Here is a 26436-nt window from a genome sequence, read left to right on the forward strand (position 1 = left end):
TCCAACAAATGTTTTCTGCCGTTGGATATTTCGCAGATCTAACCATCCAAATTCTACAAGATGAACATGATGCCAAGTTAAACTAATCCCTGTCTGCATGTGATCCTTATCTGTCGGTACACGTGACAATAAACTAAGCTAAACTAATGTGTAGGGATCGCAGGTCGGCGCGGACACGGTGGAGCGAAGGGCCTGTATCCACGCTGTATCTCTAAATGAAACGGAACTATCCAGTGGGTGAGAGCAACAGTCGGCTGGAGTGCAGAGTAAAACTTTATTGGGAGGTGAAAGAGTAAAAAATTGTACAATAAATATCCGCCGTAGGTGGCGTGGATTCCAGCGATCAACACAACATCGCAAGCAGTGGCACTCGGCTCTATCCTGGACCTAGTTCCAAGGGTCCCGATGGATTCCCACTCCAGCGCTGCTCCCCGATCTGCTTGAATTTGTTCAGCCGGCACAGAATTCTCACGACTGTGCAGAGCCCAGCTCGTTGACATCGAGGCTCAGCGCTTGTGCAACTGGACTGTGCTGCTGCAGGGTGGGCAGAGGGTTCACAGGGTGTAGAGGGTTCAGAGGGCGTGGGGAGGGTTGGGGATGGAGAGGGAGACGGGGAGGGGAGGGGATGGGAGGAGGGGTTAGGGACGGGGATGAGGAGGGGTTGGAGGCAGGGAGGTGGTGTTTGGGACGGGTCAAGGGGGATTGGGGACAGGGATGGGGGGGTTAGGGATGTGGAGGGGATTGGAAGCAGGGAGGGGGGTTTGGGACGGGGTAAAAGGGTTGAGGCGAAGGGGCTAGGGGATTTGGGGCTAAGGAGAGGCGGGGCCAGGGGGGGTCGTGGACGGGATCACGAATCACACACACTCTCACACACACGGACCGCGCCACACATATACACACACACGCACACTGACTGGCCCACTCACACGTACATTCACATAGTGTCTGTGAACATACACTGACACGCAGAGATCGCACACTCGCACGTATTTATACACACACACACACTGTCCGGCATGTGTACATACACACATATTGACCGACACGTGTACACAATTATGCACAGGTACACACTCACAGTCACAGACAGATTATCCCTACGTTGACCAACTCTGTCCCACGATGCGAGTTTACCCAAGAGCTCACCCGAGTTTAAAAAATAAATCAAACTCGTGGTAATTCATCACGAGTATATTTTTACTCTTGGACATTTTTCAGTTGAAAAAACTTCACGAGTTACTGCGTTTCCCGAGTACCTGCCGTTAGCATTACGAGCCGCTACAAGTCATCCACGAGCTCCGACGTAGCCACTACGTACATTCTACGTACTTACCACCACGAGTTTGATTTTTTTTTAAACTCGGGAGAGCTCTTGGGTAAACTCGCATTGTGGGGCAGGGGGAAGGCTGGGCGTAGACAGGGCAGACCTTCATTCGGTGCATCCAGGAGAGTTTCTTGAAACAACATGCAGTCAGTGCAGTATGTTCAACGGTACCTGGATGTGGCGCCGACGGACGAGAAGCCAAAGCAAAGAAGTGGAAACCAAATAACCGAATGGAAATGAAGCCGAAACGCCAATTAACCGAAAGGGTGGGATGCCTCAATGCAAACTAACTGAAAGGGTGGGACGCCTAACAGCCAACTAACCGAAAGGCTGCATCGCCTAAAAGCAAATGGCCGCTCAGCCAAAACGCCACCGACCCGAAAGGCGGCGTCGTCTATAAGTTAACGGACCAAATGCCGCTCAACAGAAAAGTCAAATAACGGACATGATGTTGCCGGGGGTTGGGACTTGTCAGCAATTGGTCCAGACCCCCATGTCCATCTGTAAACTGGTTTAACCGAAGATGGCCACAAAATGCTGGAGTAACTCAGCGGAACAGGCAGCATCTCTGGAGAGAAGGAATGGGTGATGTTTCGTGTCGAGATCATTCTTCAGACCTGAAGGCTGAGTCTGAAGAGTCTTGACCCGAAACGCCACCCATTCGTTCTCTCCAGAGATGCTGCCTGTCCCACTGAGTCACTCCATCATGTTGTGTCTATCTTTGCTGTCAGTGCCAGTTTTCTCAACTTCCATAGCCGCTCTGCATAAGTGGGAGAGAGAGATAAGGGAGGAGAGAGAGAGAAGGAAGAGAGAGAAGGGAGAGAGGGGGAGAGAGAAAAAGGGAGAAAGAGAGAAGGTGAAAGAGACAAGGGAGAGAGAGAGGAGAGAGTAGGGGAGAGAGAGGAAAGAGAGGGGGAGAGAGAGAGGGGGAAGAGGGGAGAGAAAGAGAGAGTGGGGAGAGAGAAGGGGGAGACGATAGCATGGGGGCCATTTTCCCACACACGCCATAGGTGACTGGGCAATCTGAACCTAAGCACCAAGTTGAAAGCGGCTGAAGGTGTGCATCCCTCGGGACAGCCCCCACTCTCCCACGGCCACTCTCCGCAGGCTGCGGGTCGGGTGGAGCGGGCGTCTGGACCAATCGCCGCCCCGGCAACGTCAAGTCCGTTATTAGACTTTTCTGTTGAGCGGCAGTCGGTCCTTTGGCCTGTAGGCGACACCACCTTTCGGGTAGGTGGCGTTTTGACAGAGCGGCCATTCGGTAAGTTTGCATTTAGGCAACGCAGCCTTTCGGTTAGTTGGATTTTAGGCGTCCTGCCCTTTCGGTTAGTTGCCGTTTCAACTTCGTTTCCATTCAGTTATTTGGCTTCCACTTCTTTGCTTCGACTTCTCGTCCGTCGGCCCCACGTCCGCACATGATGTTCAACAGTGGGAATCAGCGGGTCAGGCAGCATCTGTGGAGAACATGGATAGGTGACGTTTCAGGTCGGGACCCTTCTTCAGACTTCATCCAACAGTGCATCTTGTACTGGGGATGAGCCCGGTCAGTGACTGAAGCTGAACATTTGGGGAACAGTGATCATAACAGCTTGACTTTTTAGATAGTTACGGATAAAGATAAGATTGGACATAAGTTTTGAAGAGTACAGCACAGGGTTAGTTTAGATTGGCCTAATGGTCAATACAGGTCAGGTGGGCTGAGGCCCTGTTTCTCTGCTGTACGTTCTATAACCAACAGACAGATAGATATGAAACAGAGACACACCGATATACTCACACACACTGTATACACACACACACACTCACTCACACACACACACACACAGATATAAAAATACCACACCAATATACGCTCACACAACTGTATAGAGACTCACAATCACACAGATAAATATAAAAGCAGACACGAACATCAATGTACATTCACACACATGCACACGGGTCAGAGATGAAACGTCACCTATCCATGTTCTCCACCTATGCTGCCTGACCCACTGAGTTACTCCAGCACTCTGTGAAACGTCACCTATCCATGTTCTCCACCGATGCTGCCTGACCCGCTGAGTTACTCCAGCACTCTGTGAAACGTCACCTATCCATGTTCTCCACAGATGCTGCCTGACCCGCTGAGTTACTCCAGCAATCTGTGTACTTTTGTGTATTAACCAGCATCTGCAGTTCCTTGTTAGTACACGCAGATAAATATATAGACACACACACAGGAACATTCACACACATTCATATGTACACACTCACACAGAGAGACCACCCACACACATGCACTCAAACACACACACTCACACACTCAAACACACATACTACACACACATGTGCAAACACTCTCACACACACTCAGACACACCACCCACGCACATACATTCATACGCAAGTGTGCACGCACAGACACAAACACACACACTCACACATACACACAAACACTTTCACACACATACACCCACCCACACACACAAACACTCTCTCATACACACTCACATACCAGACACACACTCTCACACACACATACAAACATACACTCAAATACAAACACACACCACATGTACACACTCAGATAAATACACACCACACCCTCGCATACACACAAACACCACACACCCACACATGCACACACACTCATACCACACACAAACACTCATACACTCAAACATAAGCACACTCACATACCACACACACTCAGACACATACACTCACACACACATCCTCAAGCAGACAAATACACACACACACACGCAAACACTCACACACATGCATACACACCATACTTACACACACACACTGACAAACACACAAACACTCAAACACACTCACATACCACACACATGCCCTCAGACACATACTCTCACACATACACCACCTCACACATACACTCTGACACACACCCACCACACCCTCACACACACCCTCACCCACAACCTCACACACACACACGCTCCGACACACCACACCCTCACACACACACCACACCCTCACCCACAACCTCACACACACTGACACACCCTCACACACGCTCCGACACACCACACCCTCATACACACACCCTCACACACACCACACATCCACCCTCACACACCCTCATACATACACCCTCACACACACACCACACATACACACACACACCACACCCTCACACACACACCACATACACACACACATACACACACACACACACACCACAACCTCACACACCACACATACACACACACCACACATACACACACACCCTCACACACCACACATACACACACACCCTCACACACCACACATACACAAACACACCCTCACACACACACCACACACACACATACACACACACCACATACACATGCACACACAATCACACACACACACCCTCACACACACACCCTCACAGACACCACACATACACATGCACACACCCTCACACACACCACACATACACATGCACACACACCCTGACACACAGATTGCTCACCCCCTGGCTGTTCCCCCTGGACGGCCCTGCGTGTGCGGTGAGGTCCTCATTGCCCTCTGGCTGCGAGGGGGAGTGTGGGTGTTGGACGGCCCCACCATGCCGCTCAACATGTCGTTCATCAGGCTGAGGGCAGCTCGCTCCCGCTGCTGCCGGTTCTCAGCCAGGGTCACCCTGGGGATAGAGAGAGCCATCAGTGGCCGGGGTCAAGCTGACGTGCAGTGTAGTCACGCCACCCAGCTACACTGACAACTTTTGGCTGGCAATGCTATCCAGCCAGATCAGATAATACTCTACATAAAGCCAGTCAGTTCAAACTCAGGTACAAGAGCTAACGTGTGGAGCGTTTGACGGCACTGGGCCTTGACTTGCTGGTGTTTAGAAGGATGAGGGGGGGCCTCATTGTGGTTAGATAGAGTGGATGTGCAGGGATGTTTCCACTAGTGATAGATACTAGGAAGGAGATGAGAAGTAGTTTATTTAGCTAGAGGATAGTTAATCTGTGGAATTCATTGCCACAGAAGGCTGTGGAGGTCGTCAATGGATATTATTAAGGCGGAAATTGACAAATTCTTGATTAGTACAGCTGTCAAGGGAGAAGGCAGGAGAATGGTGTTAGGTGGGAGAGATAGATCAGCCATGATTGAATGGTGGAGTAGACTTGAAGAACCGAATGGCCTCATTTTGCTCCTCACTTATGAACATGAATAGAACCAGTTCAAACTCAGGTGCAATGTTGAGGGAAGGGGAAGCTACAGTTCCCAGCATTGTAGCACAGTAGAGACAGAGACAGAGTGTGATGCCTGCAATGGGAGAGGGAGGGAGGGGGGGGGGGGCAGTGTGAACATCAGGCTGGGACAAGGTGTCCATGCTGGGGATCACCAGCCGGGATATCTCCCCACATCCCGGGGGAGAGGATCACTGGCAAGCATTCCCGGGGGCAGGTCTGGTGTACACACAGGGGCAAGGGGTGATCAGAAATAGTCAGCGTAGCATTGTTTGTGGGATATTAGGACCCAATTTGACTCAAGGTCTATTATCGTCACGTGTACTCAGCTACAGTGAAAAGCTGTTTTGGATGCTATCCAATCGCTTCGGTTTAGTTTATTGCCAGTAAAGTCCGATCAAAGATAGTCCAAGGGTCATCAAAGAGGTAGATAGTAGTTCAGGATCGCTCTCGAATTGTTGATAGCATGGTTCAGTTGCCTGATAAACAGCTGGGAAGAAACTGTCCCTGAATGTGGAGGTGTGCGTTTTCACACTTCTGTACCTTTTGCCCGATGGGAGAGGGGAGAAGAGGGAGTGGCCAGGGTGCGACTGGTCCTTGATTATGCTGCTGGCCTTGCCGAGGCAGCGTGAGGTGTAGATGGAGTCAATGGAAGGGAGGTTGGTTTGTGTGATGGTCTGGGCTGCTGGACTTGCCGAGGCAGCGTGATGTGTAGATGGAGTCAATGGAAGGGAGGTTGGAATAGAAGCTGATGGAAGTGGACACAATTATGCAGGGCGTGGATAGGGAAGATGGTTAGAAACATTTCTCCAAAGCAGAGGTCTAACCCTGGGAGATAGTTTTTGGTGAAAGAGTAAAAGGTGGAGGGGGGATCAGAGGAAGAATGTGTCCCAGAGGGTTGTTTGGACAGCATGGCCTGAGGGGGTGGTGGAGGCAGAGACTGGCAGTGTTGGCAGCGACATGTCTATGTGAGACAGAGAATCAGCAGTCAGTGAGTGTTGGGGACCCAGTGATGGGATGGGATTAGTACAGAGACGAACACGATGGTTGGCACAGACACGGTGGGCTGAAGGGCCTGTAGCTGCTGGATCACAAGGTGACTGAGTGCCAACACTGTGAACCAGTAACACTTCTGGGCAGCACGGTGGCGCAGTGGTAGAATTGCTGCCTTATCCAGAGACCCGGGTTCCATCCTGACTCCGGGTGCTGTCTGTACGGAGTTTGTCCGTTCTCCCCGTGACCTGTGTGGGTTGTTCCAGGGTGCTCTGGTTTCCTCCCGCACACCAAAGACATACAGGTTTGTGGGTTAATTGGCTTCGGTAAAAAAAATTGCAAAAATGGACCCTAGTGTGGGGATAGTGCTAGTGTACAGGGATCATTGATCCAGCTGTTTCCACACTGTATCTCTGAAGCAAAACTACGTACCTTTTCTTCACTGATTTATTCTTCTGGCTTTCTTTAATGTCTCTGCTGGTGACCGTTTTCTGTAATGGGAGGACAGTGGAGTTGGCACAGTGGTGATGGGGTGAGGGAGCAGGGATGGGGTGAGGGGGCAGGGATGGGGTGAGGGGGCAGGGATGGGGTGAGGGGGCAGGGATGGGGTGAGGGGGCAGGGATGGGGTGAGGGGGGCAGGGATGGGGTGAGGGGGCAGGGATGGGGTGAGGGGGCAGGGATGGGGTGAGGGGGCGGTGGGCAGGGTGAGGGGGCAGGGATGGGGTGAGGGGGCGGTGGGCAGGGTGAGGGAGTAGTGGGTGGGGGGGCAGTGGGTAGGTACAGGCCACTCACCCTCTTGTCCTTGGCGTACGGCGTGCGCTCCCTTCCCTTCAGAGCGCGACGTTGCAGGTACGCGTCCTGCCTCTGCCGCCTGCTGTCCCGCATCCACTCCTGCAGCTCCTTCCGCTCCTGCCCGCCTCTCTTGGGTGGCCTGGAACATCTGCAGTGGCACGGGACACCAGATGTTGGTGCGGAAAGACAACAGCCGCAGGTTAGCGTTAAACGAGTTAGATAAAGCTCTAGGGGCTAGTGGAATCAAGGGATATGTGGAGAAAGCAGGCACGGGTTGGGGACGATCAGCCATGATCACAATGAATGGCGGTGCTGGCTCGAAGGGCCGAATGGCCTCCTCCTGCATCTATTTTCTATGTTTCTAAACTGTGCCGCAGCAAAGCAAGCGAGCTGCATGCCGAGCACTCGCCTCCACACTGTCCTGTTGCAAACCCCCAACACCGTGCCCAGTGGTGGACCCGTCCCTCAATGCCCCGGACACTTGCCCCTGGGCCTGGCCATTCGTGGGCTAGTCCCTCAAAGAATAGAGGTTAACGGGTCCCTTTCATAAAGGCAGGCAGTGCTTAGTGGGTTACCGCAAGGCTCGGTGCTGGGACCGCAGCTATTTACAATATACATCAATGAATTAGATGAAGGGATTCAAAGTAACATTAGCAAATTTGCAGATGACACAAAGCTGCATGGCAGTGTGAACTGTGAAGAGGATGCTATGAGAATGCAGGGTGACTTGGACAGGTTGGGTGAGTGGGCAGATGCTTGGCAGACTTAATGTGGATAAATGAGCAAAAACAGGAAGGCAGATTACTATCTAAATGGTGTCAAACTGGGAAAAGGGGAAGTACAACGTGATCTGGGGGGTCCTTATTCATCAGATTATGAAAGTAAGCATGCAGGTACAGCAGGCAGTGAAAAATGCGAATGGCATGTTGGCCTTCATAACAAAAGGAGTTGAGTATAGGAGCAAAGAGGTCCTGCAGTTGTATATGGTCCTAGTGAGACCACACCTGGAGTATTGGTCCCCTAATTTGAGGAAGGACATTCTTGCTATTGAGGGAGTGCAGCGTAGGTTTACAAGGTTAATTCCTGGGATGGCGGGACTGTCATATGTTGAGAGAATGGAGTGGCTGGGCTTGTATACTCTGGAGTTTAGAAGGATGAGAGGAGATCTTATTGAAACATATAAGATTATTAAGGGTTTGGGCACGCTAGAGGCAGGAAATATGTTCCCGATGTAGTGGGTGTCCAGAACCGGGGGCCACAGTTTAAGAATAAGGGGTAAGCCATTTAGAACAGAGATGAGGAAAGACTTTTACTCACAGAGAGTTGAGCCTGTGGAATTCTCTGCCTCTGTGGAGGCCAGTTCTCTGGATACTCAAGAGAGAGAGGGCTCTTAAAGATAGCGGAGTCAGGGGATATGGGGAGAAGGCAGGAACGGGGTACTGATTGGGCATGATCAGCCATGATCACATTGAATGGCGGCGCTGTCTCGAAGGGCCGAATGGTCTAATCCTGCACCTATTGTCTATTGTCCATTGACCCGGACACTTGCCCCTGGGCCTGGCCATTCGTGGGTCACGGCGCCAGGCAGGCGACAACCCAGCCCCTCCAGTGGGCTATACCCGTGCCTGGGTGTCCCTTAACACTGTCTGAGGAGGTGGTGGAGGCAGAGACACGTCTCTGTGTGAGACGGAGAATCAGTGGTCAGGGAGTGTTGGAGATCCAGTGATGGGATAGGATTACTACAGAGAGGTACCCGATAGTTGGCACGGGCACGGTGGGCCGAAGAACCTGTGTCTCTGCTGGATCACGAGGTGTTTCAGTGCCGTCACTGTGAACCAGTAACGCTTTAGTGCAGCATGGTGGCGCAGCGGTAGAGTTGCTGCCTTACAGGGCCAGAGACCCGGGTACCATCCTGACTACAGATCAGCTAATGTCTCTTAATAAAGAACACATGGTGCCTACCCACTGGCACCATGTCGGCACCCCGGGACCGCTGGGACAGACTGTATGCCTGGTAATATAGTGACTAAGGCCTGTTGTTTGATGTTCATGTCTAGTGTTCATGTATAGTGTTATAGTCTTATGTCATAGTTTCATGTGTTGGTGGTCTGTGGATTTGTACATACATGACATTATTATTGTTTAGTTTAGTTTCGAGATACAGCACGGAATCAGGCCCACCAAGTCCGCACCGAACAGCAATCTCTGCACATAATAATAATAATAATAATAATAATAATAATAATAATAATAATAATAATAATATCTTTTATTGTCATTGCACATCAGTGCAACGAGATTTAGTATGCAGCTTCCATCCGATGTCAAAATAAATAAATAAATAAATAAACTGTGCGACGTGACCATCTGAGGGAGACAGTCCAGGGGGGATGGGGGGCACTCAGCAGGGCCGGTTCAGAGCCGGTATAGCTCTGGAAATGAAGCTGTGTCTGAGTCTGGAGGTTCGGGCGTAGAAGGCCTTGTACCGTCTGCAGGAGGGAAGTAATTCGAACAGTCCATTACAAGGGTGTGAGGAGTCTTTATGGATGCTGACGGCCTTCCTGAAGCACCGTGTGTGGTAGATGCCCTCCAAGGCTGGTAGCTGTGTCCCATTAACACCATGCTACACGCTCTAGGGACAATTTACACATGCCAAGTCAATTAACCTACAAACCTGTATGTCTTTGGAGTGTGGGAGGAAACCGGAGCACACGGAGAAAACCCACGCAGGTCTCGGGGAGAACTTGCAAACTTCGTACACACAGCACCCATAGTCAGGATCGAACCAGGTCTCATCGCCTGCACAACCTTGCCCAGTAGCGTCCAAATGATTTTTAAAAGTAGTACTTGCATCCGCTTCTACAGCTTCCTCTGGCAGCTCGTTCCAGATACCTTCTTGAAAACGTTGTCCCTGAGCTCCCTCTTAAATCTCTCTCCTCTTACCGTCAGCTTGCACCCTCTAGTTCTAGAATCCTCTACCCTGGGAAAAAGACTGTGAGCCTTCACTTTATCCATGCCCCTCATGATCTTGTACACCTCGATGAGGTCACCCCTCAGCCTCCGACGCTCCAAAGAGAATAGTCCCACCTTATCCGACCTCTCCCTGTAACTAGAGCCCAGGTGAATCTCTTCTGCACCCTTTCCAGCTTAATGTCATCCTTCTTGTAGCTGGGTGAGCAGAACTACACACAGTACAAGTGTGGTGTCACCAACGACTTGTACAGCTGCAACATAGGGTGGCATGGTGGCGCAGCGGTAGAGTTGCTAACTCACAGCGCCAGAGACCCGGTTTCCATCCTGACCACGGGTGCTGTCTGTATGGAGTTTGTACGTTCTCCCGTGACCTCCGTGGGTTTCCTCCGACATCTTCGGTTTCCTCCCACACTCCAAAAACGTGCAGGTTTGCAGGTTAATTGTTTTGGCATAAATGTAAATTGTCCCTATGTGTTCGGTAGTGTTAATGTGCGGGGATCGCTGGTCGGTGCGGACTCGATGGACCGAAAGGCCTGTTTCTCCAAACTAAACTAAATTGAACAATAATAATGTCAAGTTTGTACAAATCCACAGAGCACCAACACATGGACCTATGACATAACACCCACCACTGAAACACCAGACGTGAACATCAAACAACAGACCTTTGTGATGCCCGGGGTGGCCAGTGGTCCCGGGGCACCGTCGTGGTGCCAGGAGGCACCGCATGTTCTTTATTAAGGGACACCCAGGCACAGGTGTAACCGGGGAGGAGGGGCAGGATGTCGCCTGCTTGGTGTTCCCACTCCCTGCACGGAGAGAGGAACGGGGAGGGTTGGGGCCGGGAGGGGGAGAGCGGATGGAGGATGAGAGGGTTGGGGGCAGTCAGGGCTGGGAGGGTGGAGATCGGGCGGATGGTGGGTATTCCCCGACCCCCGGACAGACAGACAGACAGGGCTGGGACCCACGTACCTGAGCAGATGCCGCACCTGTCCCTCGCTCAGCCCCACGGTCTGGGCACACAGCTGACCCTCCTGCAGTAGATCGGCGATGATATCGCTGACTCCACTCAGGCCACTCAGACGCAGCAGCTCGTCCGCAGAGCTGGGGACGCAGGAGATGGGAGAGGGTGAGAGATAAAATCCCCACACCCGGTACGGCATGGTAGCACAGCGGTAGAGTTGCTGCCTCACAGCGCCAGAGACCCGGGTTCAATCCCAGCTACGGGTGCTGTTTGTAGAGACGTTCTCCCCGTGACCGTGTGGGTTTTCTCCGGGTGCTCTGGTTTCCTCCCACACTCCAAAACCGGACAGGTTTGTAGGTTAATTGGCTCGGTATAAGTGTAAATTGTCTCGTGTGCAGAGGATAGTATTAGCGTGCGAGGATTGCTGGTCGGTGCGGATTCAGTGGGCCGAAGGGCCTGTTTCCAGGCTGCATCTCCAAACTAAACTAAACCCCTTGCTCTGTCCCAGGGACAGCCCTCCCGTCCCCTCCCCATCGCTGGGAGCATCCATCCCCGGGAGGAGAGTGTGTAACAGGCTGGTATAAACAGTGTGATGCCCTCTTACCTCTCCTGGTCTCCGGTGTTACTGCCATAGGCTGGAAGGGAAGGTACACGTGGTTAGTCAGTATCCCACCTACGGGAATCGTACCCAAGACCAACACTGAATCTCCCCGAGTCTGTGGAGAGGTCACAGAGCTACATCCAGACACTGTCCCCCCGGTGAGGCCCAACTCAAACTGGAGGAACAGCACCTCATATTTCACTTGGGCAGCTCACACCCCAGCGGTATGAACATTGACTTCTCTAACTTCAAGTAACCCTTGCTTTCACTCTCTCTCCATCCCTCCCACACCCTAGTTCTCCGACTACTTTCACTGTCCTGATTAATTTTACTGATTGTATCTATGCCTCCGTGACACCTTTCCCTCCGCCAATAATGAAGAAGGGTCTCGACTCGTTGCCTGTTCCTTTCCTCCAGATATGCTGCCTGACCCACTGTTGCTCCAACGCTTTGTCTATCTTCAGTTTAAGCCAGCATCTGCAGTTCTTTCCTACACAATGAACCATTCTAATTTCCTTGATCAGCGTCTGCTTTGATGACGTTTTCACATCTTACCCTTCCATATCTCTATATCTCCCTCTCTCCTGACTCTCTGCCTGAAGAAGGGTCTCAACCCAAACCATCACCCATTTCTTCACTCCAGAGATGCTGCCTGTCCCGCTGAGTTACTCCAACATTTTGTGTCTATCCTCATCTGCCTTGCCCATGCTGACCACTGTGGCATTGTGGGCCAGTCCCATTGGCCTACATTTGACCCACATCCCTCCGTCCCTGTCCATATGTCCTCCACATGTCATCACGGTATCTGTTTCTACAGCTGCCTCTGGCTGTTCATTCCAGATAAGGACTTTGAGTGAAGAGGTTGCCTAACGTCCCTCTTATATCTAACCCCTCAAACCTGTGCCCTCTAGTTTCAGAATCTCTGGACACCTTGTTGGTCTCATCCGAGCAAGTGTGGGGTGTTTCACTTTGGGAGGTCAGATGTAAGGGGAAAGTATCCAAGACCCTTAACACCATTAATGTACACCAGGATTTTGGAGTCCAAGCTATTTAACTCTTTGCAAGTGGCAACACAAGGAGAAAGAGTGGTAAATAAGGCATACGGTACGCTTGCTTTCATAGGTCGGGGCATTGAATATAAGAGTCAGGAAGTCATGAGGCAGCTTTATCGTATTTGGGGTATTGCGTGCAGTTCTGATCGCACGTTGCAGGATGTGGGGGTTTTAGAGAGGGTGCAGAGGAGGTTTACCAGAATGATGTCTGGATTAGGGGTTATTAACTACAAGGAGAGGTTGGACAGAACTATTGTTTTCTCTGGGGCATTGGAGGCTGAGGGAAGACCTGATAGAAGTATATAAAATTATGGGAGGCATAGATAGGGTAGACAGTCAGAACTTTATTCCCAGGGTGGAAACGTCAAAGACTAGAGGGCATTGCTTTAAGGTGAGAGTGGCAAAGTTTAAAGGAGATATGCAGGACAGGCTTTATGTGCAGAGGGTGGTGGGTGCCTGGAATACGTTGCCAGGGGTGGTGGTGGAGGCAGATTCGGTACGATAGTGGTGTTTAAAATGCTTTTGAATAAGCATGTAGATATGCAGGGAATGGAGAGAGAGGGGTCACGTGCGGGTGGGTGGGTGAGCTTTGTCTTGGCATCATTACGGGCACAGACGTTGATGGCTGAATGGCCTGTTGCCGTGCTGTACTGTTCTCTGATATTGAACCGGGTCAGACGTGACCACTTCTATCTGCCGTCATTTGGTTCAAGCTTTCTCTCTCCATTCATACAGTCTGTTTGATGCTGTTAATAACAACATGTAAAAGACACTTGGACAGGGACATGGATAGGACAGGTTTGGAGGGATATGGGCCATACGCAGGCAGGTGGGACTAGTGTAGATGGGATATGTTAGTCGGTGTAGACAAGTTGGGCTGAAGGACCTGTTTCTACTATATGACTCTATAACTCTCTAAAACACTGTGCATTCCTCTTGTGATTTTAAAGTTTAGTTTAGAGATACAGCATGGGATCAGGCCTGGTGGCCTAATGAATCCATGCTGACCATCGATCACCCATTCACACGAGTTCCACTCCTTACACACTAGGGGAAATTTTACAGAAGCCATTTGACCTACAAACCTACACATCTTTGGGATGTGGGCATCTTGGTCAGCTTGGATGAGTTGGGCCGAAGGGCCTGTTTCTGTGCTGCCACACAGTGTGGAGATAGAGGCATGATCTGATGTGAGCTGCTACACTATGTACTTGGTCCTGTCAGTGATAGTCATCCTCCTCCCCTCTCTGCTGCCGAAAGCCAGCTTGTTTTCCCTCTTACCCGGACTACTCGATTGAAAGTTGCAGCCCCAAACAGGCCCTTTGGCCCACCAGGTCCACGCTGACCTTTGATCACCCGATCACATTAGTATCTCAATTTCTCATCCACTCCCTACACAATAGGAGCAATTTACAGAGGGCCAATTAACCTACAAACCCGCACGTCTTTGGGATGTGAGAGGAAATGGAGCATCCAGAGGAAACCCACGCAGTAACAGGGAGAACGTGCAAACTCCACACAGACGGCACCCGAGGTCAGGATCACTCCCAGGTCTCTGGCGCTGTGAAGCAGCAGCTCTACCCGCTGCGCCACCATGCCGCCCGGATCTGACCAAGGTTCCCTGACCTGTGGAGAGGGTGTTTCCACTCATGGGGGAATCTAGGACCAGAGGCCACGGCCTCAGGATAAAAGGACGTTACTTTAGGAAGGATGAGGAGGAATGTCTTTAGTCAGAGGGTGGTGAATCTGTGGAATTCATTGCCACAGAAGGCTGTGGAGGCCAAGTCAATGGATATATTTAAGGCAGAGATAGATAATTGATTAGTACGGGTGTCAGAGGTTAAGGGGAGAAGGCAGGAGAATGGGGTTAGGAGGGAGAGATAGATCAGCCATGATTGGATGGCAGAGTGGACAATGGGTCAAATGGCCTCATTCTGCTCCTATCACTTATGAACATGACCTGAAACATCAACTGATTTGCTCTCCTCTGATGCTATCTGAACCGCCGATTCCTTCCGGCACTTTCCTATTGTCACTGTTTCATTCTGTTCATGACGTTCCTTACTGCACTGATGGCATAGGATTCACCACCTCCCCCTCCCCTCCCCCACAATGACCCCCATCCCCACCCCTCCCCAACCACCTCCACAACCACCCACATCCCTCCCCAACCACCCCCACCCCCACCCCCTGCCCCACGCTTGGAGATACTTGACCATGCACCCAGCATCCATGCAGTGCTCAACACCACCCTTGCAGCCCTGCATGCATGCAGCACACGTGCAGCTCCTACCTAGTAGGCAACAGCACAGTTCCAATGTAGCACACAGCACCCTCGTATACCCGTTAAAGGGAAAGGGTTTCTTAAACGTGTGAGCGTAGAGACAGAGGGGTGTAAAATGAGGGTAGAAGCAATAGGTAGCAAGGTGAAAAGTAAAAGTGGCAGGCAGACAAAACCAGGGCAAAAATCAAAAAGGGCCACTTTTCAACATAATTGTATAAGGGGTAAGAGTGTTGTAAAAACAAGCCTGAAGGCTTTGTGTCTCAATGCAAGGAGCATTCGTAATAAGGTGGATGAGTTGAATGTGCAGATAGCTATTAATGACTATGATATAGTTGGGATCACGGAGACATGGCTCCAGGGTGACCAAGGCTGGGAGCTGAACATCCAGGGATATTCAATATTCAGGAGGGATAGAGAGAAAGGAAAAGGAGGTGGGGTAGCGTTGCTGATTAGAGAGGAGATTAACGCAATGGAAAGGAAGGACATTAGTTTGCAGGATGTGGAATCGGTATGGGTAGAGCTGCGAAACACTAAGGGGCAGAAAACGCTGGTGGGTGTTGTGTACAGGCCACCTAACAGTAGTAGTGAAGTTGGAGATGGTATCAAACAGGAAATTAGAAATGCGTGCGACAAAGGCAAAACCGTTATAATGGGTGACTTCAATCTACATATAGATTGGGTGAATCAAATTGGCAGGGGTGCTGAGGAAGAGGATTTCTTGGAATGTATGCGGGATAGTTATCTAAATCAACATGTAGAGGAACCAACGAGAGAGCAGGCTATTTTAGACTGGGTATTGAGTAATGAGGAAGGGTTAGTTAGCAGTCTTGTTGTACGTGCCCCCTTGGGCAAGAGTGACCATAATATGGTTGAGTTCTTAATTAGGATGGAGAGTGACATTGTTAATTCAGAAACAATGGTTCTGAACTTAAAGAAAGGTAACTTTGAGGGTATGAGACGTGAATTGGCCAAGATTGACTGGCAATTAATTCTAAAAGGGTTGACGGTGGATATGCAATGGAAGACATTTAAAGACTGCATGGATGAACTACAAAAATTGTTCATCCCAGTTTGGCAAAATAATAAATCAGGGAAGGTAGTGCATCCGTGGATAACAAGGGAAATCAGGGATAGTATCAAAGCGAAGGATGATGCGTACAAATTAGCCAGAAAAAGCAGCATACCGGAGGACTGGGAGAAATTCAGAGACCAGCAGAGGAGGACAAAGGGCTTAATTAGGAAAGGAAAAATAGATTATGAAAGAAAACTGGCAGGGAACATAAAAACTGACTGCAAACGTTTTTATAGATATGTGAAAAGAAAGAGATTAGTTAAAACAAATGTAGGTCCCTTGCAGTCAGAAACAGGTGAGTTGATCATGGGGAACAAGGATATGGCGGACCAATTGAATAACTACTTTGGTTCCGTCTTCACTAAGGAAGACATAAATAATCTGCCGGAAATAGCAGGGGACCGCGGGTCAAAGGAATTGGAGGAATTGAGTGAAATTCAGGTTAGCCGGGAAGTGCAGGCCCATTTAACGACTACCGGCCAGTCGCACTCACACCAGTGGTGATGAAGTGTTTTGAAAAACTGGTCCGGGGTCACATCACATCACTCCTGCCCCGAAGCTTTGACCCCCACCAGTTTGCGTACAGAGCGAATAGATCTACAGAGGACGCTGTAGCCACAGCTCTCCATGCTGCACTGTCCCACCTGGAACAGCGGGGGAGCTACGTGCGGATGCTCTTTGTGGACTACAGCTCTGCCTTTAATACCATCCTTCCCCACAAACTGGTGGACAAACTGGGGGACTTGGGACTTCCACACTCCACCTGCATGTGGATAAATAGCTTCCTGTCGGGTCGCAGCCAGAGAGTCAGAGTGGGCCATCACACATCCACGGCCCTCAGCCTCAGTACCGGCTCTCCACAGGGCTGCGTGCTGAGCCCCCGCTCTACACCATCTACACACATGACTGCATCCCCGCCCACCACAGCAACACCATTGTCAAATTTGCGGATGACACTACGGTGGTGGGACTCATCTCCGGGGGGGACGAGTACGCCTACCGGGATGAGGTGGAGCAGCTGACAGTGTGGTGTGGAGAAAATAACCTGCTCCTTAACACCTTAAAGACCAAGGAGATAATAATAGACTTCAGGAAGAATAAAACGGACATGGTACCATTAGTTATCAGAGGGGACTGTGTGGAGAGGGTGGCGGATTTCCGCTTCCTGGGAATCCATATTGAGGAGGACCTGACGTGGAGCGTGAACACCTCTGCGCTGCTGAAAAAGGTCCAGCAGAGACTGCACTTCCTGAGGGTGCTCAGGAAGAATAACATCACTCAGAGACTGCTGCTGTCCTTTTATCGGTGCTTCATTGAGAGCCTCCTAACATACTGTGTATGCGTATGGTACACCAGCTGCACAGCGGCTCAGAGGAAAGCGCTCCAGAGGGCCATTGACAACGCCCAGAGGATTGTCGGATGCCCTCTCCTTACCTTGGAGGACTTACACAGTTCCCGCTGCATCAAAAAATCCCAGAGTATTATAAAGGACATTTCAGCCATGAGCGAGTGGCGGTGCGGGCTCGACGGACCTGGTGGTCTACTCTCACACCTACTTTCTATGTTTCTATGTTTTCCCACCCCGGACACTCCCTGTTTGAACTATTACCGTCAGGCAGACGGTACAGATCTACAAGGACAAGGACAAACAGACTTAAAAACAGTTTTTACCCCACTGCTATAAAGGCACTAAATGTAGCCGCCAAGGAACGCAGGGGCGATACATACATACATGAAATCGACAGAAGGATGTAGGGCTGGGTGTTTATGCGTGCTATTTTTATGATATTTATTTTAGTTGTTTATCTTTTTAAATATTTTACCTTGTATGTATCGTTAGCTTTTAGAAATGTTTGAATGGTGCACTGACTGGCTGACATTTTACAATTTCGTTGTACATGGTTCATGTTACAATGACAATAAAGAAACTATTCTACTATTCTAAGTGGTGTTGGGTAAATTAAATGGATTAAAGGCCGATAAATCCCCAGGGCCAGATAGGCTGCATCCCAGAGTACTTAAGGAAGTAGCTCCAGAAATAGTGGATGCATTAGTAATAATCTTTCAAAACTCTTTAGATTCTGTAGTAGTTCCTGAGGATTGGCGGGTAGCAAACGTAACCCCACTTTTTAAGAAGGGAGGGAAAGAGAAAACGGGAATTATAGACCAGTTAGTCTAACATCGGTAGTGGGGAAAGTGCTAGAGTCAGTTATTAAAGATGGGATAGCAGCACATTTGGAAAGTGGTGAAATCATTGGACAAAGTCAGCATGGATTTACAAAAGGTAAATCATGTCTGACGATTCTTATAGAATTTTTCGAGGATGTAACTAGTAGCGTGGATAGGGGAGAACCAGTGGATGTGGTGTATCTGGACTTCCAGAAGGCTTTCGACAAGGTCCCACATAAGAGATTAGTTTACAAACTTAAAGCACACGGCATTGGGGGTTCAGTATTGATGTGGATAGAAAAGGCTCAGTGCTGGGACCCCAGCTATTTACAATATATATTAATGATCTGGATGAGGGAATTGAAGGCAATATCTCCAAGTTTGCGGATGACACGAAGCTGGGGGGCAGTGTTAGCTGTGTGGAGGATGCTAGGAGACTGCAAGGTGACTTGGATAGGCTGGGTGAGTGGGCAAATGTTTGGCAGATGCAGTATAATGTGGATAAATGTGAGGTTATCCATTTTGGTGGCAAAAACAGGAAAGCAGACTATTATCTAAATGGTGGCCGACTAGGAAAAGGGGAGATACAGCGAGACCTGGGTGTCATGGTACACCAGTCATTGAAAGTGGGCATGCAGGTGCAGCAGGCAGTGAAGAAAGCGAATGGTATGTTAGCTTTCATAGCAAAAGGATTTGAGTATAGGAGCAGGGAGGTTCTACTGCAGTTGTACAGGGTCTTGGTGAGACCACACCTGGAGTATTGCGTACAGTTTTGGTCTCCAAATCTGAGGAAGGACATTATTGCCATAGTGGGAGTGCAGAGAAGGTTCACCAGACTGATTCCTGGGATGTCAGGACTGTCTTATGAAGAAAGATTGGATAGACTTGGTTTATACTCTCTAGAATTTAGGAGATTGAGAGGGGATCTTATAGAAACTTACAAAATTCTTAAGGGGTTGGACAGGCTAGATGCAGGAAGATTGCTCCCGATGTTGGGGAAGTCCAGGACAAGGGGTCACAGCTTAAGGATAATGGCCTACTCCTGCACCTAATTTCTATGTTTCTATACCTGCAACTCCAGTCTTGCATGCACCAGCACCCTCGCAGCCCATGCCATGCATGTACTCATGACCTGGTCGCATTGCCTGCACCCTCACTCATGTGCTGCTGATTTCCTGTTCTCCCTGCGTCCCTCTGTCCCCGGCTATAGAATTCTCCCCCATCATCTCCTCCCCCCCCATCATCTCCTCCCCCCCCCATCTCCCCCCCCCACTATCTCCTCCCCCGATGCCTCCCTCCCACCATCATCCATCCCCTGGGTCTAGAGTTACCGGCAGAGGGCAGGGTGTCATTGGTGGAGTCGAGTGGGTGGGTGCCCGGAGTCCCCTGTACCCATGGGTGACGGGCCGTGGTGAAGGCAGGCGCAGGCGCAGGCGCAGACAGGGGCTGGAACCTGCCCGCTCTCCCGCCACGCCCCGGGATGCCAGCGGTCAGCTCCCGTGGGCAGCGCCCGTCATCGGCAGCCCCCCGGCGTTGCCACCAGCCCGCGGCCTCCCGCTGGTCCTCGTCTGCACCCGTGGGTGCTGGGTGCCCCCGACCTTCACTCGGGGAATCCTCGGCCGGGGCTGTCTCCTCCGCAGGGCGACCTGTCACAGAACACAGGGCAGAGGGTGAGAGGGCATATTGGTGGGCAGAGGGGGAAAGGGACTGGGGCAGAGAGTGAGAGGGCATGTGGGCAGGCGGTCAGAGGGTCAGAGAGTGAGGGCATATGGTTGGGTAGGCAGAGGGGCAGCGGGCGTTGGTGCGAGCAGAGGATGAGAGGACGTGGGCAGGCAGAGGCAAGGGGCACAGGGTGAGAGGGAATCCAGGTGGGCAGAGGGGCAAGGGTGGGCTTAGGGGCTAGGGCAGCAAGATGGTGCTGAGGCAAAGGGGCATCCATGATCTTGATTAAGGCAGAGGAGGCTGGAAGGCCAGAACGGCCTCCTGCCCCTATTCCTTCCTCTACCACAGGGGGTGCACTGTAGTGGAGGGGGCACGTGGGTTTAGATTCATTCAGCCACCGTAAACTGTGGCTTGGTACAGATGCTGTGGTCTGTCCCCATACTGTGGGCTGTGTGTCCCCATACTGTGGGCTGTGTGTGTCCATACTGTGGGCTGTGTGTGTCCATACTGTGGGCTGTGTGTGTCCATACTGTGGGCTGTGTGTCCCCATACTGTGGGCTGTGTGTCCCCATACTGTGGGCTGTGTGTCCCCATACTGTGGGCTGTGTGTGTCCCCATACTGTGGGCTGTGTGTCCATACTGTGGGCTGTGTGTGTCCATACTGTGGGCTGTGTGTGTCCATACTGTGGGCTGTGTGTGTCCATACTGTGGGCTGTGTGTGTCCATACTGTGGGCTGTGTGCCCATACTGTGGGCTGTGTGTGTCCATACTGTGGGCTGTGTGTGTCCATACTGTGGGCTGTGTGTGTCCCCATACTGTGGGCTGTGTGTCCCCATACTGTGGGCTGTGTGTGTCCCCATACTGTGGGCTGTGTGCCCATACTGTGGGCTGTGTGTGTCCATACTGTGGGCTGTGTGTCCCCATACTGTGGGCTGTGTGTGTCCATACTGTGGGCTGTGTGTGTCCCCATACTGTGGGCTGTGTGTGTCCCCATACTGTGGGCTGTGTGTTCCCATACTGTGGGCTGTGTGTGTCCCCATACTGTGGGCTGTGTGTCCATACTGTGGGCTGTGTGTTCCCATACTGTGGGCTGTGTGTGTCCCCATACTGTGGGCTGTGTGTCCATACTGTGGGCTGTGTGTGTCCATACTGTGGGCTGTGTGTTCCCATACTGTGGGCTGTGTGTGTCCCCATACTGTGGGCTGTGTGTCCATACTGTGGGCTGTGTGTCCCCATACTGTGGGCTGTGTGTCCCCATACTGTGGGCTGTGTGTGTCCATACTGTGGGCTGTGTGTGTCCATACTGTGGGCTGTGTGTGTCCATACTGTGGGCTGTGTGTCCATACTGTGGGCTGTGTGTGTCCCCATACTGTGGGCTGTGTGTGTCCATACTGTGGGCTGTGTGTCCCCATACTGTGGGATGTGTGTCCCCATACTGTGGGCTGTGTGTGTCCATACTGTGGGCTGTGTGTCCCCATACTGTGGGCTGTGTGTGTCCCCATACTGTGGGCTGTGTGTCCATACTGTGGGCTGTGTGTGTCCATACTGTGGGCTGTGTGTGTCCCCATACTGTGGGCTGTGTGTGTCCCCATACTGTGGGCTGTGTGTGTCCCCATACTGTGGGCTGTGTGCCCATACTGTGGGCTGTGTGTGTCCCCATACTGTGGGCTGTGTGTGTCCCCATACTGTGGGCTGTGTGTCCATACTGTGGGCTGTGTGCCCATACTGTGGGCTGTGTGTCCCCATACTGTGGGCTGTGTGTGTCCCCATACTGTGGGCTGTGTCCCCATACTGTGGGCTGTGTGTCCATACTGTGGGCTGTGTGTCCCCATACTGTGGGCTGTGTGTCCATACTGTGGGCTGTGTGTCCCCATACTGTGGGCTGTGTGTGTCCCCATACTGTGGGCTGTCCCTATACTGTGGGCTGTGTGTCCCCATACTGTGGGCTGTGTGTGTCCATACTGTGGGCTGTGTGTGTCCATACTGTGGGCTGTGTGTGTCCATACTGTGGGCTGTCCCCCATACTGGGGCTGTGTCCCCATACGTGGGCTGTGTGTGTCCATACTGTGGGCTGTGTGTCTCCATACTGTGGGCTGTGTGTGTCCATACTGTGGGCTGTGTGTGTCCATACTGTGGGCTGTCCCCATACTGTGGGCTGTGTGTGTCCCCATACTGTGGGCTGTGTGTCTATACTGTGGGCTGTGTGTGTCTATACTGTGGGCTGTGTGTGTCCATACTGTGGGCTGTGTGTCCCCATACTGTGGGCTGTGTGTCCCCATACTGTGGGCTGTGTGTCCCCATACTGTGGGCTGTGTGTCCCCATACTGTGGGCTGTGTGTCCCCATACTGTGGGCTGTGTGTGTCCATACTGTGGGCTGTGTCCATACTGTGGGCTGTGTGTCCCCATACTGTGGGCTGTGTCCATACTGTGGGCTGTGTGTCCATACTGTGGGCTGTGTGTCCCCATACTGTGGGCTGTGTCCCCATACTGTGGGCTGTGTGTGTCCCCATACTGTGGGCTGTGTGTGTCCATACTGTGGGCTGTGTCCATACTGTGGGCTGTGTGTCCCCATACTGTGGGCTGTGTCCATACTGTGGGCTGTGTGTCCCCATACTGTGGGCTGTGTGTGTCCCCATACTGTGGGCTGTGTGTGTCCCCATACTGTGGGCTGTCCCTATACTGTGGGCTGTGTGTCCCCATACTGTGGGCTGTGTGTGTCCATACTGTGGGCTGTGTGTGTCCATACTGTGGGCTGTGTGTGTCCATACTGTGGGCTGTCCCCATACTGTGGGCTGTGTCCCCATACTGTGGGCTGTGTGTGTCCATACTGTGGGCTGTGTGTCTCCATACTGTGGGCTGTGTGTGTCCATACTGTGGGCTGTGTGTGTCCATACTGTGGGCTGTCCCCATACTGTGGGCTGTGTGTGTCCCCATACTGTGGGCTGTGTGTCTATACTGTGGGCTGTGTGTGTCTATACTGTGGGCTGTGTGTGTCCATACTGTGGGCTGTGTGTCCCCATACTGTGGGCTGTGTGTGTCCATACTGTGGGCTGTGTGTCCCCATACTGTGGGCTGTGTGTCCCCATACTGTGGGCTGTGTGTCCCCATACTGTGGGCTGTGTGTGTCCCCATACTGTGGGCTGTGTGTGTCCATACTGTGGGCTGTGTCCATACTGTGGGCTGTGTGTCCCCATACTGTGGGCTGTGTCCATACTGTGGGCTGTGTGTCCATACTGTGGGCTGTGTGTCCCCATACTGTGGGCTATGTGTGTCCATACTGTGGGCTGTGTCCATACTGTGGGCTGTGTGTCCCCATACTGTGGGCTGTCCCCATACTGTGGGCTGTCCCCATACTGTGGGCTGTGTGTGTCCATACTGTGGGCTGTGTGTGTCCATACTGTGCGCTGTGTGTGTCCATACTGTGGGCTGTGTGTGTCCATACTGTGGGCTGTGTGTCCCCATACTGTGGGCTGTGTGTGTCCATACTGTGGGCTGTGTGTGTCCATACTGTGGGCTGTCCCCATACTGTGGGCTGTGTCCCCATACTGTGGGCTGTGTGTGTCCATACTGTGGGCTGTGTCCCCATACTGTGGGCTGTGTGTCCCCATACTGTGGGCTGTGTCCATACTGTGGGCTGTGCCCGTACTGTGAGCCGCTTGTAAACAAAGCAGGCTCCCCTCTCTCACCATGCCCTTTCCCACAGTGGAAGGAAATGAGGGGTGGGAGGAGAGGCTGAGGAGCTGACCACAGCTTCCTGCTTGATGCTGATCTCAGCCAGCGTTATCAGACCAGCCATCTCCCCTCCCACGCCCCCGTTGGCAGCTGCCGACATCCCCCACCCCCTCATTCTCTGCGGGCAGTAAATTAAGCTCCTACCTCCTGGCAGCGGTTGGCAACTGCCTGCCTGGTTCAACGGCTCGCTGGCACTGCCCAGGTGCTCGATAGTGTGGATGAGCTGTGGCAAGATTGGGCTTCGTTAGTCGGGCAGACAAATGGCAGCAGTTTAGTTTCATTACTGTCACATGTACCGAGACACAGTGAATATATGTGTTTTGAGCGCCGATCAGTCCGAAGGAGGATCTCGAGCAGTAAGGTCACCTATCCCTTCTCTCCAGAGATGCTGCCTGTCCCGCTGAGTTACTCCAGCTTTCTGTGTCTATCTTCAGTTTATACCAGTTCCTTCCTATACAGATCTTCATCAAACACAAACCCAATCAGTTCCCCTCTACTAACACTCTCTTCCACCTGGCAGAACTTGTCCTCATTGTCAACAACTTCTCTTCTGACCCTTCTTACTTTTTCCGTTAATGTTCAGCCATGGGCATACGCACCAGCCCCAGCTAGGCCTGTTTGTTGGTTAGGTCAAAGTCCTTCTTCAAATGTACTCTGGCCACTGGCACCATCTCCGCAGAGGCTGAACTGCGTCTATCTTCGGTGTAAAGCAGCATCTGCAGTTCCTTGCTATGTATCTGGAGTTATGTGTGCAGTTCTGGTCGCCTCATTGCAGGCAGGATATGGAGGCTTTGGAGAGGGTTACCAGGAAGCTGCCTGGATTGGAGGCTTTTGACGTGTATTTGCCACAGGGAGTTGTGCCTTCCATCAGTGAGTGGGATTACTGACTCCGATGTCCAATCCCCCTGAATCGCGTGCATCGTAACATTCAGCTGAGAAGATGCAGCGCAGAGCTCTGTGTCCTGGGCTGTCCCCACTACATATACGTTACCACCCAGCCTGCTGCTACACACGTGTTCCACAGTCTTGCGCTCCCTCCTGTCCCCTCCACTGACGAGTATGAGGGCTGTGCACCCTGGCTGCTGCTCCTCTGCAGGACTGTCACGTGTGTGTGTGGAGGGTCACGCGTGTGCGGGGAGGGTCCTGTGCGTGCGGGGAGGGTCACCCGCGTGCGGGGAGGGTGACGCGTGTGCGGGGAGGGTCATGCGTGTGTGGGGAGGGTCCTGTGCGTGCGGGGAGGGTCACACGTGTGCGGGGAGGGTCACACGTATGCGGGGGGGGTCCTGTGCGTGCGGGGAGGGTCACGCGTGTGCGGGGAGGGTCACACGTGTGCGGGGGGGTCCTGTGCGTGCGGGGAGGGTCACGCGTGTGCGAGGTGGGTTCCGTGCATGCGGGGAGGGTCCCGTGTGCTGGCAGGCAGCGTGGGCGTGTGGGAGCTGGGTCCTCACCATCTTGGTGTTGGCGAAGTCCTGCTCCATGCTGTCCGCCACCTCCAGCAGAGCCGCCAGCTGCTCCTCCATCTCACTCAGCTGTGCCCGCGTGCGCTGAGCAGTGCCCACAATGACAGGGAGAGGGGGAGAGGCACGGGCACTATCGTCCCAGAGAGAGTGGGTGGAGGCGGGGCAAGGGGGGTAGACATGGGCATTGCCCTCCTGCAGAAAGTGGGTGGAGGCAGGCCGAGGGGTCTGTGCCCGAGCAACGTCCTGCAGCACAGAGTGGGCAGAGACTGGGCGAGGGGGGTAGACATGGGCACTGCCCTCCTGCAGAGCGCTGGCAGAGACTGGGCGAGGGGGGTAGACAATGGCACTGCCCTCCTGCAGGGCACTGGCAGAGACTGGGCGAGGGGGGTAGACATGGGCACTGCTTTGCAGAGAGTGGGTGGAGACTGGGCGAGGGCTCCATGCCCGGGCAGTGTCCTGCAGCAGTCTGCACGTCTCTTCATCTTCGGGCTGCTGCTGCTCCCAGGCTGCCAGTCTGGTCTGCATCGAGGCTGCGGCCGGGCTCCCTGCAGACAGCAACAATGTCAGCTCACCTCTGCCCACCAGAACAACACACAGAGCAACAGAGCAGGACTTTGGTCAAGCCGCAGTTGGGAGTATTGCGTGCACTTCTGGTCGCCACATTAGTGGGAGGATGTGGGGGCTTTGGAGAGGGTGCAGTGGAGGTTTACCAGGATGATGACTGGATTAGAGGGTATTATCTACAGTGCATTCAGAAACCATTCAGACCCCTTCACGTTTTCCACGTTTTGTTACGTTACAGCCTTATTTTAAAACGGATTAAATTATTTTTTTAATATCATTACTCTACACACAATTCCCCAGAATGAAGAACCGTAAATAGGTGTTTAGAATGTTTTGCAAAGTAATTAAAAAGAAAGAACTGCTGGTTAGAGAGGAGATTAACGCAATAGAAAGGAAGGACATTACCTTGGAGGATGTGGAATCGATATGGGTAGAGCTGCGAAACACTAAGAGGCAGAAAACGCTAGTGGGAGTTGTGTACAGGCCACCTAACAGTAGTAGTGGAGTTGGGGATGGCATCAAACAGGAAATTAGAAATGCGTGCAACAAAGGTAAAACAGTTATAATGGGTGACTTCAATCGACATATAGATTAGGTGA

The 26436-nt window shown here is 52.0% G+C and overlaps 1 protein-coding gene across 1 annotated transcript; it reads right to left on the reverse strand.

The window, feature by feature from the left end:
• Positions 1–255: 255 nt before the first annotated feature.
• Positions 256–25812, reverse strand: LOC116969937 (ciliogenesis and planar polarity effector 1-like). Its single transcript, XM_033016695.1, has 10 exons — positions 25700–25812; positions 25262–25593; positions 23958–24036; positions 19750–20064; positions 11845–11875; positions 11249–11380; positions 7304–7451; positions 6943–7001; positions 4794–4964; positions 256–534 (listed from the first exon to the last, which is right to left on the reverse strand). The coding sequence occupies exons 1-10, from the start codon at positions 25713–25715 to the stop codon at positions 507–509; spliced, it is 1311 nt and encodes a 436-aa protein (XP_032872586.1). The 5' UTR covers positions 25716–25812; the 3' UTR covers positions 256–506.
• Positions 25813–26436: the final 624 nt, after the last annotated feature.

This window comes from Amblyraja radiata, unplaced genomic scaffold (assembly GCF_010909765.2).
Source record: "Amblyraja radiata isolate CabotCenter1 unplaced genomic scaffold, sAmbRad1.1.pri scaffold_429_ctg1, whole genome shotgun sequence".
In the NCBI taxonomy this organism is placed as follows: Eukaryota; Metazoa; Chordata; class Chondrichthyes; order Rajiformes; family Rajidae; genus Amblyraja; species Amblyraja radiata.

Coding starts and splice junctions, on each gene's coding strand:
- LOC116969937 (XM_033016695.1), bottom strand. Junction 7,452..11,248: donor CAGGTGCGGCATCTGCTCAG/GTACGTGGGTCC, acceptor GTGCCACTGCAG/ATGTTCCAGGCCACCCAAGA. Junction 535..4,793: donor CCAGGGGGAACAGCCAGGGG/GTGAGCAATCTG, acceptor CCCACCCTGCAG/CAGCACAGTCCAGTTGCACA.